General features: G+C 38.9%; 1 protein-coding gene across 1 annotated transcript in view; it reads right to left on the reverse strand.

Annotated features, from left to right (window-relative positions):
• ghrhrb (growth hormone releasing hormone receptor b) overlaps positions 1-11,482 on the reverse strand; it is a 33,045-nt gene extending 21,563 nt beyond the window's left edge. The window contains exons 1-2 of the mRNA XM_056749723.1: positions 11,204-11,482; positions 5,038-5,143 (exon numbers count right to left, since the gene is read on the reverse strand). Coding sequence (XP_056605701.1) covers positions 5,038-5,143; positions 11,204-11,287 — 190 coding nt within the window. The 5' untranslated portion in view covers positions 11,288-11,482. The remainder of the gene's footprint in view (positions 1-5,037; positions 5,144-11,203) is intronic.
• Between the last annotated feature and the right edge of the window lie 3,141 nt (positions 11,483-14,623).

The following is a 14,623-nucleotide window of genomic DNA, read 5'->3' on the forward strand; positions in this document are numbered from 1 at the left end:
CAAATAAGATTAGCAAAAAAATCTGAAACACAACCTTCAGGTGCTACAGAGGAAGGTGGAACTGATAAACCATAATATGACTTTCAAAAAACTGATAAACTATTTAAACAAAAATTTTCCACTAGTGACTAGGTTAACTACGTACAGAACCTCAGAGGAAATATTAACTATGAATTGTGCTTGCGCGCTGTTTATTTTTAAAGCTGTCTGCTTTGCTTTGACCCCTTTTCACTAAAATAATTTCCAAACTAGCAGGACAAGTTTTAGATCGCAGGTGACTTCTACCAACTAAAAGTTTATTTAGACTGCATGATGGGATTAAGCCTAGTGAATATCCAATTTTGCTTTCATATCAGGCGAAGCGTTTTATCGCTCACAGCTATTTCAGTCCAATAAGCCAGGTAGCGCAAAAGTACTAGGTCGCTGTTGTTTAAGTATAAAAATGAGGGTCATTAGTGGATTCCAGAGAAACGCACTTTATGAACGTCTATTTATTTAATAATTTTAAAGATTTGTAGCTAATATTGCAGTGCTTAAACTAATTTAAAGGAATAGTTTACCCAAAAAGGCCACCATTGGCTTTCCTAAAAATTCTTATGATCAAGTCAATGGGGTCCATTTCGGGTCAACTTTTCCTTTAAACAAGCGTAACTGATTACGATTAAAAGATGGTGTAAATCCAAAAATGATGAACACTAACCCCAAACAAAGTGAAAATTATCTTCTAAAACAACAATGAATAAAAATTACAAATAACAAGGCTAAGCAGATAAATAGTTTATGCAATACGTTATTGTTCAGAGTAGATGCCCTGATCCGTGTGTTTATTGCTGGACAATCTGCAGTCAGTTTTCATAGGCATGTAATATTTTTGTTCTAGTACATTATGGCAACGAAAATTTGCACCAAATATAAGCGGGTAGTATGAGCCAGCCTAAGGGCACCTTAAGCACCTCATTAAACGTGACAAGCATGTTAAATAATTTATAAGAAACTATTTTATTCTAAAGAGCAGAGTATAGCTTCAATGAACTGAATGACTGTTTAAACAAAATACTGAAAGACTGCATGCCATAGCAATGGTTAAGGTCCTCTTTTTGCAGTTAGCAAACTAGCTGTAGTTATTATATCAAAAGCCACAACTCTTTCACAACCTGAAGGGATGAACACTAAATGCTTTGAGCTTTTTTAAAGTCCTTCTGTGGAGAAAATCAAGTTATTAATGTTTTTTATATGTCTGTGTGGTGTTTTAGTATGTTTCTGTTCAAATTCATCGTTCAAAAAACTATCAAAAAACTGCAGTTTAGGACGTCTCAAAAACGTGTTTTGAAATTACTCAGATTTTCTACAGCACATCATAAACCTGTAAAGATGTGTCTGGAATGGTGTAGCGTTACATTCAAGCTTTTAATTATTATTTTTTATCCTTTTTTTGCTGTAATGGTTCTTCCTCTTCATGTCATGTCTTTCTTGATCTAGTGGCAGGATCATGACAGAACCTCAGGTTTTGTGTGGAGAGACACATAATTATTAATTGTACAATTGTACAATTAGAAATATAATTGTCTGTCACAACATAATATGCGTTCTCTATGATCTCGTCTTTAGCCCCGCCCCTCTCGTTTCCTCGTTCAGCTTCCCGTCTGTGTCTCATTACCCACACCTGCCCATTGTTATTTTCTTTGTTAGATCCCTTATTTAATGCTCTTGTGTTTGCGGATTCATTTTGATTCATCCCTAACCTTGCTTGTCTTGTTCCTGCCTTGTCTCTGAGATTTCATAAGCCTTGTTAAATATCAGTTTTGGTTCTTGTTTTGCCCCCTAGCGAGAAGTTTTTGTTTTACTGTTTTGGTCTACCCTTGGATCCTGGATTATTTTCTGTTTGCCCCCTCGTGGGTATTTATGTTATTAATACAAATATTTTTTATTAAACTCTTAGCTGTCTACGCCTTGGTTCTGCACACAACCCTGAGAGAACGAACCAGCCAGAATAGAACCCAGCAGACATCATGATACGGTGGCCGTGCACCTCCAATCCAGAGTGGTGGAAGGCCGGTGGTCCATTCCCCGCCCAGCGCCATAGTCACCTGCGTGACTACGCCCGGGACCTGGAGGCAAGGAGGGGTTTAGTACCTTGGGTACTGGTCCGTTGATCTGGTTAGCTGGGATTGACGATCCTCCACCCTTTTTGGAGCGGGAAGAGATGGTTTATCAGCTTTTCCCACAGTTGGTGCAACAGCTGCTTCTCCGAGAGGAGCTAGTCAAAGGCTCCTTTCCCAGCTGCCCTCAGGTCTCCTCTCGTTCCGGTCTGGTGTCTGTCTCCGAGGATCGCATGATAGGCGTCCTCACTGTGGGGAACACAGCACCTTCCGTCCCAAGCTCGGCAGCTCCTGACCCTTCCACGACCCTCTGTGGCAAGCGGGGGAGGAGGGGGGCATGATGGGAAACGTCTGCGGACTCCTCCGGTGCGGAGCTAGCCATGCCCCCTACGCCATCTTGCAATCGGCAACTGGTAATGACGTCCAGTTAAAGATGAAGAGGCAGTGGAGGGGGGCGCGGAGCTCTTCCAGCAGGTAGCCAAGCCTACCCCAGGGACTCCGTGGGTGTTCGTCAAAATATGGTAGGTAATTTGCAGGGGAATTTTCACTTTAAAGATTATAGACTTGACCGATTGGCACAGGATTAAGATCTCAGACAAACTCTGCAATTCTTACAAATGAATAGAGGTCCCCAAGTAATACTAATCCCCTGCAAATAGGGCGATCAGGGCATACCAAGTGATCTCTAACAAAGTAATAGTGAACTTTGTCAAATATGTTTTACTCGCATTAGTTTGCTGTGCCATTCCTATTGGATCCAATATTGTTACTTTAGAACTGTAATGCGCGAACCTGTGGGCTGGGCTAGAGAAGTAGTTGTTGATATTCTTCTACGGAGGCGCTGTTCAACCTATCTATGTCATAGATAGGTGCATTCCAGGACCTGTCGTTCGCTGTTAACAGTTGTAATTCCAGTAAAAAGTGCATTTTCAGTTCTTACACTTGCAGGATGTTTGCTTGAATATGTTTCCCTCTTATATAACAAAAGCTTGGGTTAAAATTGATGACTTAATTCATGACTCCTTTAAAAATGGGAAGAAGCCAGTCAATGTTCCATTTTCAACAGTAAACTTCATATACAAGTGTAGTATACAACGTATTTTCCAACCAGGAGAACAGACTCATGCATTTAAATTAGAAATGAATCATTATCCTTTGATCAGGGTGAAAATACAATAAGAGGAGTCGAATTGATCCCTTCTGCTGATCCTCATCAGCAGCCAGAATTGAACAGCTTCCGTTTGAGTAACTGCCTTTAATCTTCTAAACCTCTACACCTGATTACATCCTATAATTGCCTTTAGCTGACCTGACCTATATTGGAAAGTGTAAATCCTACTTTATAGAATTAAGACAAAGTGCACTCCAAAAAAACAAATATTTAAAAACATGACAAGCATGTTTGGTTGGACATTTTGCCACCCAGGGTATACTTAAAAAAACACTTGACATTTACAGATTTTAGAGGATTTGTACTTTGAAGACAATGGATTGACTTATTTACAATATTAAACCTGCTGTCTTCTCATGCTTAACATGGTCAACTTGTCAAAAAACAAGTTGGGCGAATTACGTAGTATTTCTGTGCTCGATAAACTCCCCCAGCTATAAATATAAATACAAAACGCTGTATTTTCCCCATACCGTGCTTGTTAGTATCTCTTCTTTGCCTGGGCTTTCTAAAACGTGAAATTTTTTGTACAAAGCTCATCGCTCTGAAAAGCGAGGTGTGTTATGATTGGCAAGTGAATAGCGATTGGTTGAATACCGCAAGCTTGTGACGGAATTGAAACGCCTCTGAACCATATTACCACATCAGGTTCCAAAGCAATTGTACGGACAGGTACACCCACCTTACTTGCCTATACATTTGGGCGGTCTTAGTAAAATCATAACTGATGTCGAGGTATGGGGGTGTGGTAACACAAACCGTTACAGGCAGGTCTGGGTGAGCATTTGCTTTTAGATAGAATACATATTTTGCTCCGAAAATTTATTTTCATATAGCCCATTATGGTGCAAGTTATTGGTGCAATTTATTCGTCTTACATGCATGGGCAACTTATAACACAGAAAAATACTTTCACACCATATTACCCCTTTAAAAAGAGTTCAAAAATATGACTAATATGTCCAGAAACTTCAAACTTCAAAACTTTACTTCAAAGCGACAATCAAGAAATTAATCAATGACTTTATTCGTCAAAAAACACATGCTTCACAATGCAAATTTTTGTGCAAAAGTTGCCCACTATAATTATCGGAAATCAATGTAAGTATAGGCATTTTTCACTCGTTCATGAACTTCATGCACACACCAGGGCAGCAAAAAAGGTGCAATTCATTGATACAAATATGACAAAACAAGAAATAACAGCAGACACAAGAATGCGTTTACCTTTGAAAGTCGCCTTTACATCTCACAGAACTACAGATATGCAAAATTAAGCAAGTCCGGCAGCTGTCAAGACAGAGTATGCCAGGGTACAGTCTGTACACTTTAAAGGTGATCTGCTGATGATGAACAGAAGTAGTATAATCCCATATTCAGTTTGAATTATATTAAATCATTCAATTTTTCTCTGAATTCAGTTATAGTTATATTTTCAAGTCGTCTGTCACCACATGTGTAATCCACTATACTGTAGAAACAACATGGCGACATGGCAACAACACTGAATGCAAGTGGACCCGTGGTGTATGTAGATAGAAATAGCTCATTCTAAGGTAAGAAAAACATAACGCTTCATTACGTAAGGTCTGTATACACCACTGAACATATAGTTTTGTATATTATATTGCATTTATGTCAATAAATCCTCTAAAAAATTACATACTGGACCTTTAAAATAACAATAAACATAAAAAAAGGAATAATTAACTAACTGATAATGAAGAGAGAAAATCGTACAGTAATGGTCCAGATAAGCAAGCTCACCAGTGATATTGTGGTTGTTGGCCTCTTGTCTTTGTGTACGAATGCATTGCTCTTGAGCCTTCATATGTTCAGCCACCAGAGCACATTCTGGATGAATCGTTTCCACCTGCAAATCAATAAATAAAATAAATAAATGTTTGAGGCATGGGAAACTGCAACCCTTAATAAGAAACCCTGCAAACCAGTCAGAACCCACCCGAGAACTGCATGATAAAGGCGTTGTTCCCAATTTCAGTCCCCCATTTAAATCACTCGTTTTTAAAGGCCAATTGACCCTTGAAATCAGAAAATAAAATCTTACTAAAATATACCCAGACAAATGTGTAAATGCAATATGATTTAAAATCCAACATATTCAAATTTAAACCGAACCACATAAGAATCCTTTTAAACCTTCCATTAATTTTCGTTTATTCCAGAAAGGAAAAAACCTTACCCATTGTGCTACAACAACTGACTGAGATATATTAGAAAATATATCTGAAAATATAAACTGACATGACTGCTACATTAAAAATATTGTGATTAGATTAATTCTCAAAGTCACAAATAAAAACTATTCATAAAAAGAGTCTCCCCTCCAAGTAAAAGCGTCTGAAAAGGTAATTTGTGCATTAAGCTTATTACGACAAAAGTTCACGTTTTACACGACCTCTAGCTATTGTTATGAAAATGACCCCATATGCTGTTTAGTGCAGTCAGATAAAGACGCATTTATTTTTGCATTTGTAAAAGTATTAAAGAGTACCTAGCATATGTTTTTTTAGGTCCTACTTTGGTTTATGGAGTGTCCAACAACAAGTTTATGTACATACAATGTGTAAAAACACTATAATGTCGGAATAATAGACAGTTATTCGTACCTTACTTCTTGACTGACTTTAACTCTCAAATGATTCGTTCCGTGATTCATCCATCTAGGCCCCGCCTACCCGCTAACCTTGTGTCATGTGATTGATCAGATGGTGTAGTCTGTTGTTATTGGTCAAACGCGTTCATCATTTGTTGCAAATGGAACACCCCTACCATTACAGGATTACGGTTTACATGTGGTTGGATGTCATGTATATTATATGTGTAGCTAGAGATGGAACAAACTCCACCACGACTGGAGCAGGATATTTGTCAGTGGCAAATGACAACTCTTGTCATAAAAACTCCCAGTGTGACAACATGCATGTTGTGCTTTTGCTCATCAATGAAATATTTTTTTTTTCTTAAAATACTGTTAATACGTTAGTAATACTATTATTTCATCTTAACTGTGCGTTGTCATGGTACGTAGAGCATTTCAGAAAGTCAAAGTTATCAAAAATGACTGTAGTTTCACTCAAATATATCTATATAGGTCCACGTGCGGCAAATGTGTCAAAATGCAAAGTTAATATCAAGATAAAAAAACTGTAACACCCCAGAAATAACGGTACATGCTAATGTTAGCGTTTTATGCATTAACTAAACACAGACATAATATTTCTTGAAGTTAAGACAAAAATCTAAATTCACACTTACAGGTTGGGATTCAGTGGAGCTAACAGGTCAAGCGCCAAGATTATTAAACCAATGTTCGGTGAAATGACGCGCGGACAGTATACAACCCTGGAGTTATACTCCTTTGGTATCGTTGGAAAAATGAATTGTAACCATTTTTCCCTCAGACGTTCTTCCTTTGGTATATTTGAAATAAGTCCGACTTAGTGTCACACTTTCAAACACGGCAACAGAACAGACTGCATGAAATGTCATTTTCATGATCTCATGCTACGTACTCTTTAATGGTTTAATAAATGTTTAAGGATTGAAAGATATTTTAAGAGCACCTAACCCCAATCCCACCCCTTACCCCCAACCGCTTGTCAACCATAAAACACAACACACGAGTAAAAGTACATTCGCATGTATTTATTTAATTGAATGAAGAAAACAGTTGCTCCAAATGCCTGAATATGTATGTATGTGTAATGTCAATACAGTTAACGAGACATTTTGAAAAGAAAATCCACAAAAAATCATTTATACTTTATGACAACTCGCAACAGTTTTGAAGGAAACAGAGAGAAAGAATGAAATATGTGGGATGCTAAACCCCTTTATCTTATCTCATCTCAAAAAGGCATACTTGCCTCTGTTTCACCTCTTTGCTGTATAAAAAGGCTTGTAATAGCCGCCCACTTATTCCTGAGAGGAATGATGCAGAAAGTCAGAGGTGGGTGAATGCTAATGATCTGATAAGCCTGGGGTTATGATGGATCTACAAGTACAAACAGGTTCAAAACTTTTTGAAACCGATCTACGCTTCTCCTATGAAAAGAGGAGAATCAGTTTCTTTCTGTGAGGTGAGCAATTTTACCGTAAAGGTGATTTGTTTTAATTAGTCTAAGAGGAATGCCTAGAGGCTGAGTTTATGTGTCAAACCAGTCATCGCAAGTGTAAATCAAATCAATTGTATGACGTCGGTATGGAAATTAAAGTAAACAGACATCACGGTTATGTTTACTATTATTCATCCAGTGGTTATAATGTTTATGTTCTTTTAACCTGACATAGAGAGACTCTGGGCAACATTAAATGTTATCAGACTGCAAGGTGATGCAGTTAGTAAGAGAGTTTGTGTCAATGTGTTTATAGCTGTTAGTGTTTAGAAACGTCAGAGTGTTTGTTTATCTGTGCCTGGGAGCGCTTCTGAGCGCTTGTGTGTTCACATGTACGCATAGGGCCAAACTTTCGAAAGCATCCTGGTAAATACTGTAAAATATGTCAAAATCTAAAAGCATTTTAAACGGCCCTTACTAATTAAAAGGCTCATAGATCCGCCAAATCATATTTTGCTTTATATGAGTTGCCTGGCATGAACTACTTAAACTGCATCTTAATATGAACTCTAGAAGTTATCCTCACTATTATACTTAACCACTTAGTATGTTTGAATTGTGAGAGAACATTTTATAATCCAGAACAGATGGTTACACTGTTGGTTTCAATGACCTCTTAGGTTCAGGAAGTTTTCTGAGGTGAACAAGGTGAATTTCAGTGCCGTGCTAATTATGTTGCAGTTGGGTGATATTCTTTGCACAACAATTATCTACACTGTAAAAAACAACCAGTAATTTTACAGAATGTTACTGTTTTTTACTGTTACGGATTTTTTATGTATATTTGAAAGTAAAATAACAGTAGCAGAAAACAAAATGTAATTTTACAGGGAAAAAATATTATTTTACAGATTGTTTCTGGCACCCAAGCTGCGCCCAGCTGCCAGAAAATCACCAATTTTTTTTGGAAGATTTTATTTTTTAAAGTTCATTTTTGAAAATCAGTCAAGAACTGTAAAATTACATAAAAAAGCAAAATTAAAAAAAAAAACGGATAAAATTATGTTTTATATATACTTATAATCTGTAATCTTACTGGGAAAAAAAATGATTTTTTTAATTTGTTTATATTTCTGTCATTGCAAGTGACAAAAAAATCTGTAATTTTAGGGATTTTTGTTTTACAGTATATTTTAAAGAATGCAAAAGATAAGAGCTAACCAGGTTGTGGGTTCGATCACAGGGGATTGCAAATACCTATGTAAAATGTATGGGATAAAGAAATGTAAGTCGCTTTGGATAAAAGCGTCTGCCAAATGCCTGAATCTAAGTGTAATGTAAATGTGAACCATCAGTCTGATAAATCAAGCTTAAAGGGATACTCCACCCAAAAATTTAAATTCTGTCATGATTTACTTTGGGAGGGGGTAGTAATTCATATCAGAAATTTCATTTTTAGGAGGAGTATCCCTTTAGGACAAATGTGCAGTACTGAAAAATACACAACATTAAATGTTTTTTGAGCAACATGAGTAAATTATGACAATACTCTATTTAAAAACTTAAATTCAACATTGGTTAAACTAATAGAATCTCCAAAATTAGAAGATTGATTTTTCATTTTGCACAAACTGTGAGTCATAGTGTATTTCTTAAACCTAAGGGCATAAAATAATTTAAATTGGTTGTTTTGCATTTCAATTCTTTAAGCGATATTTCATCATTAACTTCTGCAGAACACAAAAGAAGGTATTTTGAAGAATGTTGGTAACTACCCATTCAGTTCTATTGTAAGGACACAAAACCATTGCAAGTAAATGGGTACTGCTGAATAGATACATGACATGTAGATACAATTATGGTATGAATTTACAAAGATTGAATTGTGTAGTGGATAGCGTTGTTTAAGGGTTGTAGTGGGTTTACTAAGAAGACAAGGTGCTTCAACCATTCACTTCTTTTGTATGGACACAAAACCAAAAGGATGCCCCTCAGCTAAGGACTATGTGTCTGTATGCGTGGTCAGCTTTTTGTTTGATATAAAAAAGCAATATTTTATTTGTGCGCATCTAGAGTACGAAAAGACAGAGACCTGTTCATTTATACCAGCAATATAAACTTCTGAGGAAAGCGAATATTTTACATCGCTGTATAAATCAAACCCTATCTTCTTACACTCGCATTGTATGCAATCTACATATAAAACCCCACCTGTCCTCTCACTGATACTACAAATCTCTTTGGCATTTGCTCAAGCTAAAGCTCATCTGTCTAAGGACATAAAGACAGTGTGAGAGGAATAGTAATGAGCAAAGCCCTCTATGCATCACTCCAGAAAATTTCATTTTCATCGCAAGGCATAGAGTTGCACTCGGGGTCCCAAGGGGCATGAGAAAGCAGAGACATGTAGAGAGAAAACCAGTTGTGCCCCTCCAGCACTGGTGACATACCTGAGCAATACTGTGCTTTAGTTTGATTAAACTGCATTTCGCAGGAAGACATGCCTTTGTCCCCATATGGCACCAGCGGACCCCAGAAGTCTCATTTCTCGTCCAAACCGGTTATGGAACAGCTGCTGATAGACGGAATTTTGGTCTGATCTCTATATCTGTCCCATGCAGATTTGCACCATAATGGGCTATAAAACCATTGGAGTCATCAACAGCTGTCTCAAACAAGCTATCCAAAGCTAAAGCCTTAAAAACATCCTAAAGTTAAACACCTGTTGACTTCAATGGACTCTTGAGAAACTAGTGACCCGATTACAAATCTTATACATAATGTTTAGAACAGAAATAATGGACAAGAAATAAATGACCGATAAGAATCCTGTTATCAGTCAGATTGCATCCAGACCAGTGGCCATGGAAGATGCTCATAAACACATGGAACCATTATATTAGGAAATGAAGTACCGTTCAGGAAAGGAAAGTCATATCATTAGAGGGCGTACCAAACAACAAGTACATTTAATTACCACATTGATTTGTTTTCTTATTTGCGGCCTGTGCCACTCAGAAATAGGCAGGACCCTGGCTTAGTATTAGCTAGATGGGTGGTTTGACAAGCCTGTTTAGAGGAGCAATAATTTGGCATTTTAGATTTTAAGAAAAAGCTCTCGTTTCTCAGATCAGGTCAGTACAGCTCTTATCACATCAACTTCTGGGGTAAATCAGCACTTTAAATATAGCATGGTAGTGAACTCTTGAGAATAATCTGGCTATCAAACAGCATGCTTTATACTAAATTTCTGGTGCAGTGACGGCTTTTAAAATAAATATGGGCATCTATTTACAGTAAATTCCCACTCAAGAAAATCTCTCATGCAGAGATGCAAATGTTTTAGGATCTATAATGTTTCATGCGATATAGTTTTCTGTTTCAATTTCAATGCACAACCTTAACCATAAAATCTTTCAAAAAGAATCCAGGGATGAGATAACTGCTAGAATGCACAGAAAACGTTAATACACTGAAACCATTGATTGTTGAATCATGTGCATCATCTTACATCATCATTTTACACCACCCCATAGCCTACTTTTTTGTGGCTGTTTTTTACATTTCACATATATCTTTTGGAATACATTGTATGGATATATAAACGTGTGTGACTTTAATTTTAGACATTTTTACACAATTATTCTGGAAAAAGATACGACAAGCAGCGCAAAGGGAGTTCTGTGAGAGTGTAGCGTACGTCACTATGCATAAAGCGTCTGTTACAAAAATGGTTATTATAAAGTAGGCTAATTTTGAAAAAAAAACAACGTAGCCTACCAAGAACAACAAACATCCGCACACCCACACAAACAACCCAACAACGCTCTATTCTCTCATTATAGCAAACTTACTTCTTTCCAGGTGCACTGCTGAATCCACAAGGTCAGTAAAACGGCAGCCAGTTTTAAAGTTGACGAAGCTCTGTAGAGTAACATGATCAAGACTCCGGTAAAAGGAACAAAGTTATTGTCTACCCAAAAAACCCGTAGCCTCTGTCAGATGTGGACTTCTTCAATCATACTGCGCTTTGCAGTTCAGCACAAACGCTCAATCCTAAATAACGTCTAATAAGCTCATGCAACTTGCAATAAAATCGTGTGACACTTCCTACAAACAGACTGTAAACATTACGTCGCTAGACGAATACAGCGCACACTGGGCTTTTGAACTGTGCGTTTGGAGAAATGACTGGAAGTCACGGCGCGCCACCCCTTTACGCGCAAACGCGCATCAGCTCACTGAAACTGCTGGTGACCACACTTATAACTGCATCTGATAATCACAGACATTTTCGAATCAAAACTATACGAAGAAAAAGCAAAGGTTTACATGTAAGAAACGGACCGAGTCTGACAAACTGACATTTTTTAAGTTAACATCTGCGTTCAGGTCGCAACAGAATTTGCGCTTATGAAATATTAACTTTAACTGATGGATTACAGATGCGTTTTCTACTTGACGGGGCAATACATATGATGTCTATGCATATCAGACTGCAGAACTGCTAATGCAGCTGGTTCTGGATTGTATTAAAAAAAGTAGTAAAATACACTCATTTGTCAAGGATAAACACAAAAAGTTTAAATAAACGTATTTCCATTGTGGTCCTTGATGTAATGCACAACTTCACTACTAACTGTGGTGACAGGTTACCTTGGTAAAATACAATCATACAATTTTACCCAACATCCTAATACATCTAAACACATACATTGATACATCATTCTAATAACCAGCTTTTAACTTAAAAAGCTAAAATACTTTTAATGTTCACTGGCAACTTATTCCACTCTTTAGCACCTGAATATTTAAAAGACCTACGACCATACACATTTTTAAAACAACATAATGTAATATCCATGAGACTCTGCCACTGGCCTATATAAATTCTGACATTTATATTTAGTTTAATTGGTTTCAAAAACATTTTTGACGACAAAAAGCATTGATGTTGATTAACAAGCAAATGTGTTAATATCACTGATCTTTAAAACGTTGTGTTTTCTTCATTTCCCACTGTTCTCTTGGGTGCGGTACTCTCATCGAGGAGAGGGATGGACACGATCGCTGCATTTGGTGTCTGGGCGTCCAGCACGCTGAAGCAGCGTTCGTTGACACATCTTGCCCGCACTGCGGTTGTCCTACGGGAACCAGCCACCATTTCGTCTGCTACCCGGGCCGTGACATCGGTGGCTCCGGCCCCGAAGTCCGCCTGTATTAGCAGCGTTAGTGATGTGGGGACCTCTGCGAACGTAAACCCGCCAGCCAAGTGCTCACTGTTGTGTACACAAAGGGACCTGGTGCTCCGGCACCTAGAGCGGTTAGGGTTACAGGTAAACCGAGAGAAGAACAAGCTCTCCCCAGTGCAGGGTATCCTCTTTCTCGGTATGGAACTTAACTCTGTCAATGACGGTGCGACTGTCCGCAGCACGCGCCCAGTCGGTGTTGAACTGCCTGGAACACTTCAGTCACCCAACGGTCCCCCTGAAAGAATTCAGAGGCACCTGGGACACATGGCGTCCTCGACGGGGGTAATAATCCTCGGGTTGATGCACATGAGACCACTTCAACACTGGCTACAGAGTCGAGTTCAGAGGACAGCGTAGCACACCGGCAGCAGGCGCATGGTGATGACGCCCTTCTGGCGGCGCACTCTAACCCCTTGGTCTTCCATGACCTTTCCCCGAGCGGGGGTTCCCCTCGGGCAGGTTACGAGGCACGTCGTGGTGACAACGGATGCCTCACTGCAAGGGTACAGTGTGCAACGGGCACGCAGTAGCGGGGCGCTGGACGGTCCGCCGAGGCTTCGGCCTCTAGTGCAGGGCCAGCACGTGCTGGTCCACCTGGACCGCACGACACCCGTAGCGTACATCAATCGCCAGGGTGGCGTCTGACCAGCTCCTTGTCTGTGTTGGAGGACAGCAGAAGGGGAAGGCTGTCTCCAAGCAGAGGCTGGTGCACTGGGTCGTGGATGCCGTTGCGACGGCATACCTATCTCAGAATCTCTCATGCCCATTGGCAGTGAGGGCTTACTCCACACGGGGTATAGCCACATCCTGGGCACTGGCCTCTACATCTGTAAAGCTACGGGTTGGGCTACGCCCAAACATCTTCACCCAAACATCTTCGCAACCTTCGGGTTTACCCGTTGTCAGCCCAGGTCCTGCATGGCCTCCAAGAGGTTGGGTCGGTGTGCTATCGACCTTTTTTCTTACCCAAACACATGGCTAAGAAACTGGTACCTCACCAACCTTCCTTCTTACCCAGACACTGGTTAAGAACAGGCATTCCGTCCATCACTAAGCAAGCACCCCCTGGGGCTTGGCTGGGCAGAGCAGCCTTCCCCCTTAGGCCGGAACACCATACGAACTATCACAGATAGCTCTAACTGGACCTAGTGCTACAGGATGCTGTAACACGACACAACGTCTCGTTCCCTCCATCAGGGAACTGAAGTTATATACGTAACCAAGACATTATTACACACAATTTAGCATTTGCAGTTATGAGGATTCACCAACTTACGGCGAGACATTTAAGTGCGTTTAGCTAAACACAAGGGTTTCTCCTATCACAATAAATTTTGTAAGCAAAGAGTGTAGTTTCATAACATAATTAGGTGTTGGGGGTACATGAAGCACCAAGGACGTTCATTTTAATAATTGAGATTGGGCACTCCAGAGACATTTTCAAGAGGGAAAGTCAGCAGTTATCTTTTCCTTGAGCTTATTAAAATGTAGGCCTATCCTGGAGATGTTTGAGAAGCTTAATATGTTAACACATACAAATTAGTATTGTACCAATAAATACTTCATATGATTATTTTACAGGGAAGTTAAGTACATTTGAGTAGAATAAGAACAACAATTCAGTAAAAACAGTTGACATACACTGTGGAAAAAGCATTTTGATAGATTCTTGCTTTTCTATATAACTTCTGAATTCCTTTTACTGCCCATTTTCAAAAAGAGTTTTGTGCATTCAAGCTAAATATCGCTGCAGGGTTTGGCTCCAATTCAAATTCATGAATGATATGGAATGGAGATGATGTCTCTATCCACTGTCCTATCTAAATATCCTGTGGTCATGGTGAATTTGAATCCCAGCATAAGGATGCATTCTTATTTCATTCAAATATTGGATAAAAATGTTTTGAGGAAATGCACCCAAATTATAGACACAGCTTTTGTGTAAGCCATGAATTAGTTAAGTGTCCTGTTGGACCCAAACACTGAAGTCTCTTTGAAATAAAGCATCTGCCAAATACAAAA

This window comes from Triplophysa dalaica, chromosome 6 (genome assembly GCF_015846415.1).
Source record: "Triplophysa dalaica isolate WHDGS20190420 chromosome 6, ASM1584641v1, whole genome shotgun sequence".
NCBI lineage: Eukaryota > Metazoa > Chordata > Actinopteri > Cypriniformes > Nemacheilidae > Triplophysa > Triplophysa dalaica.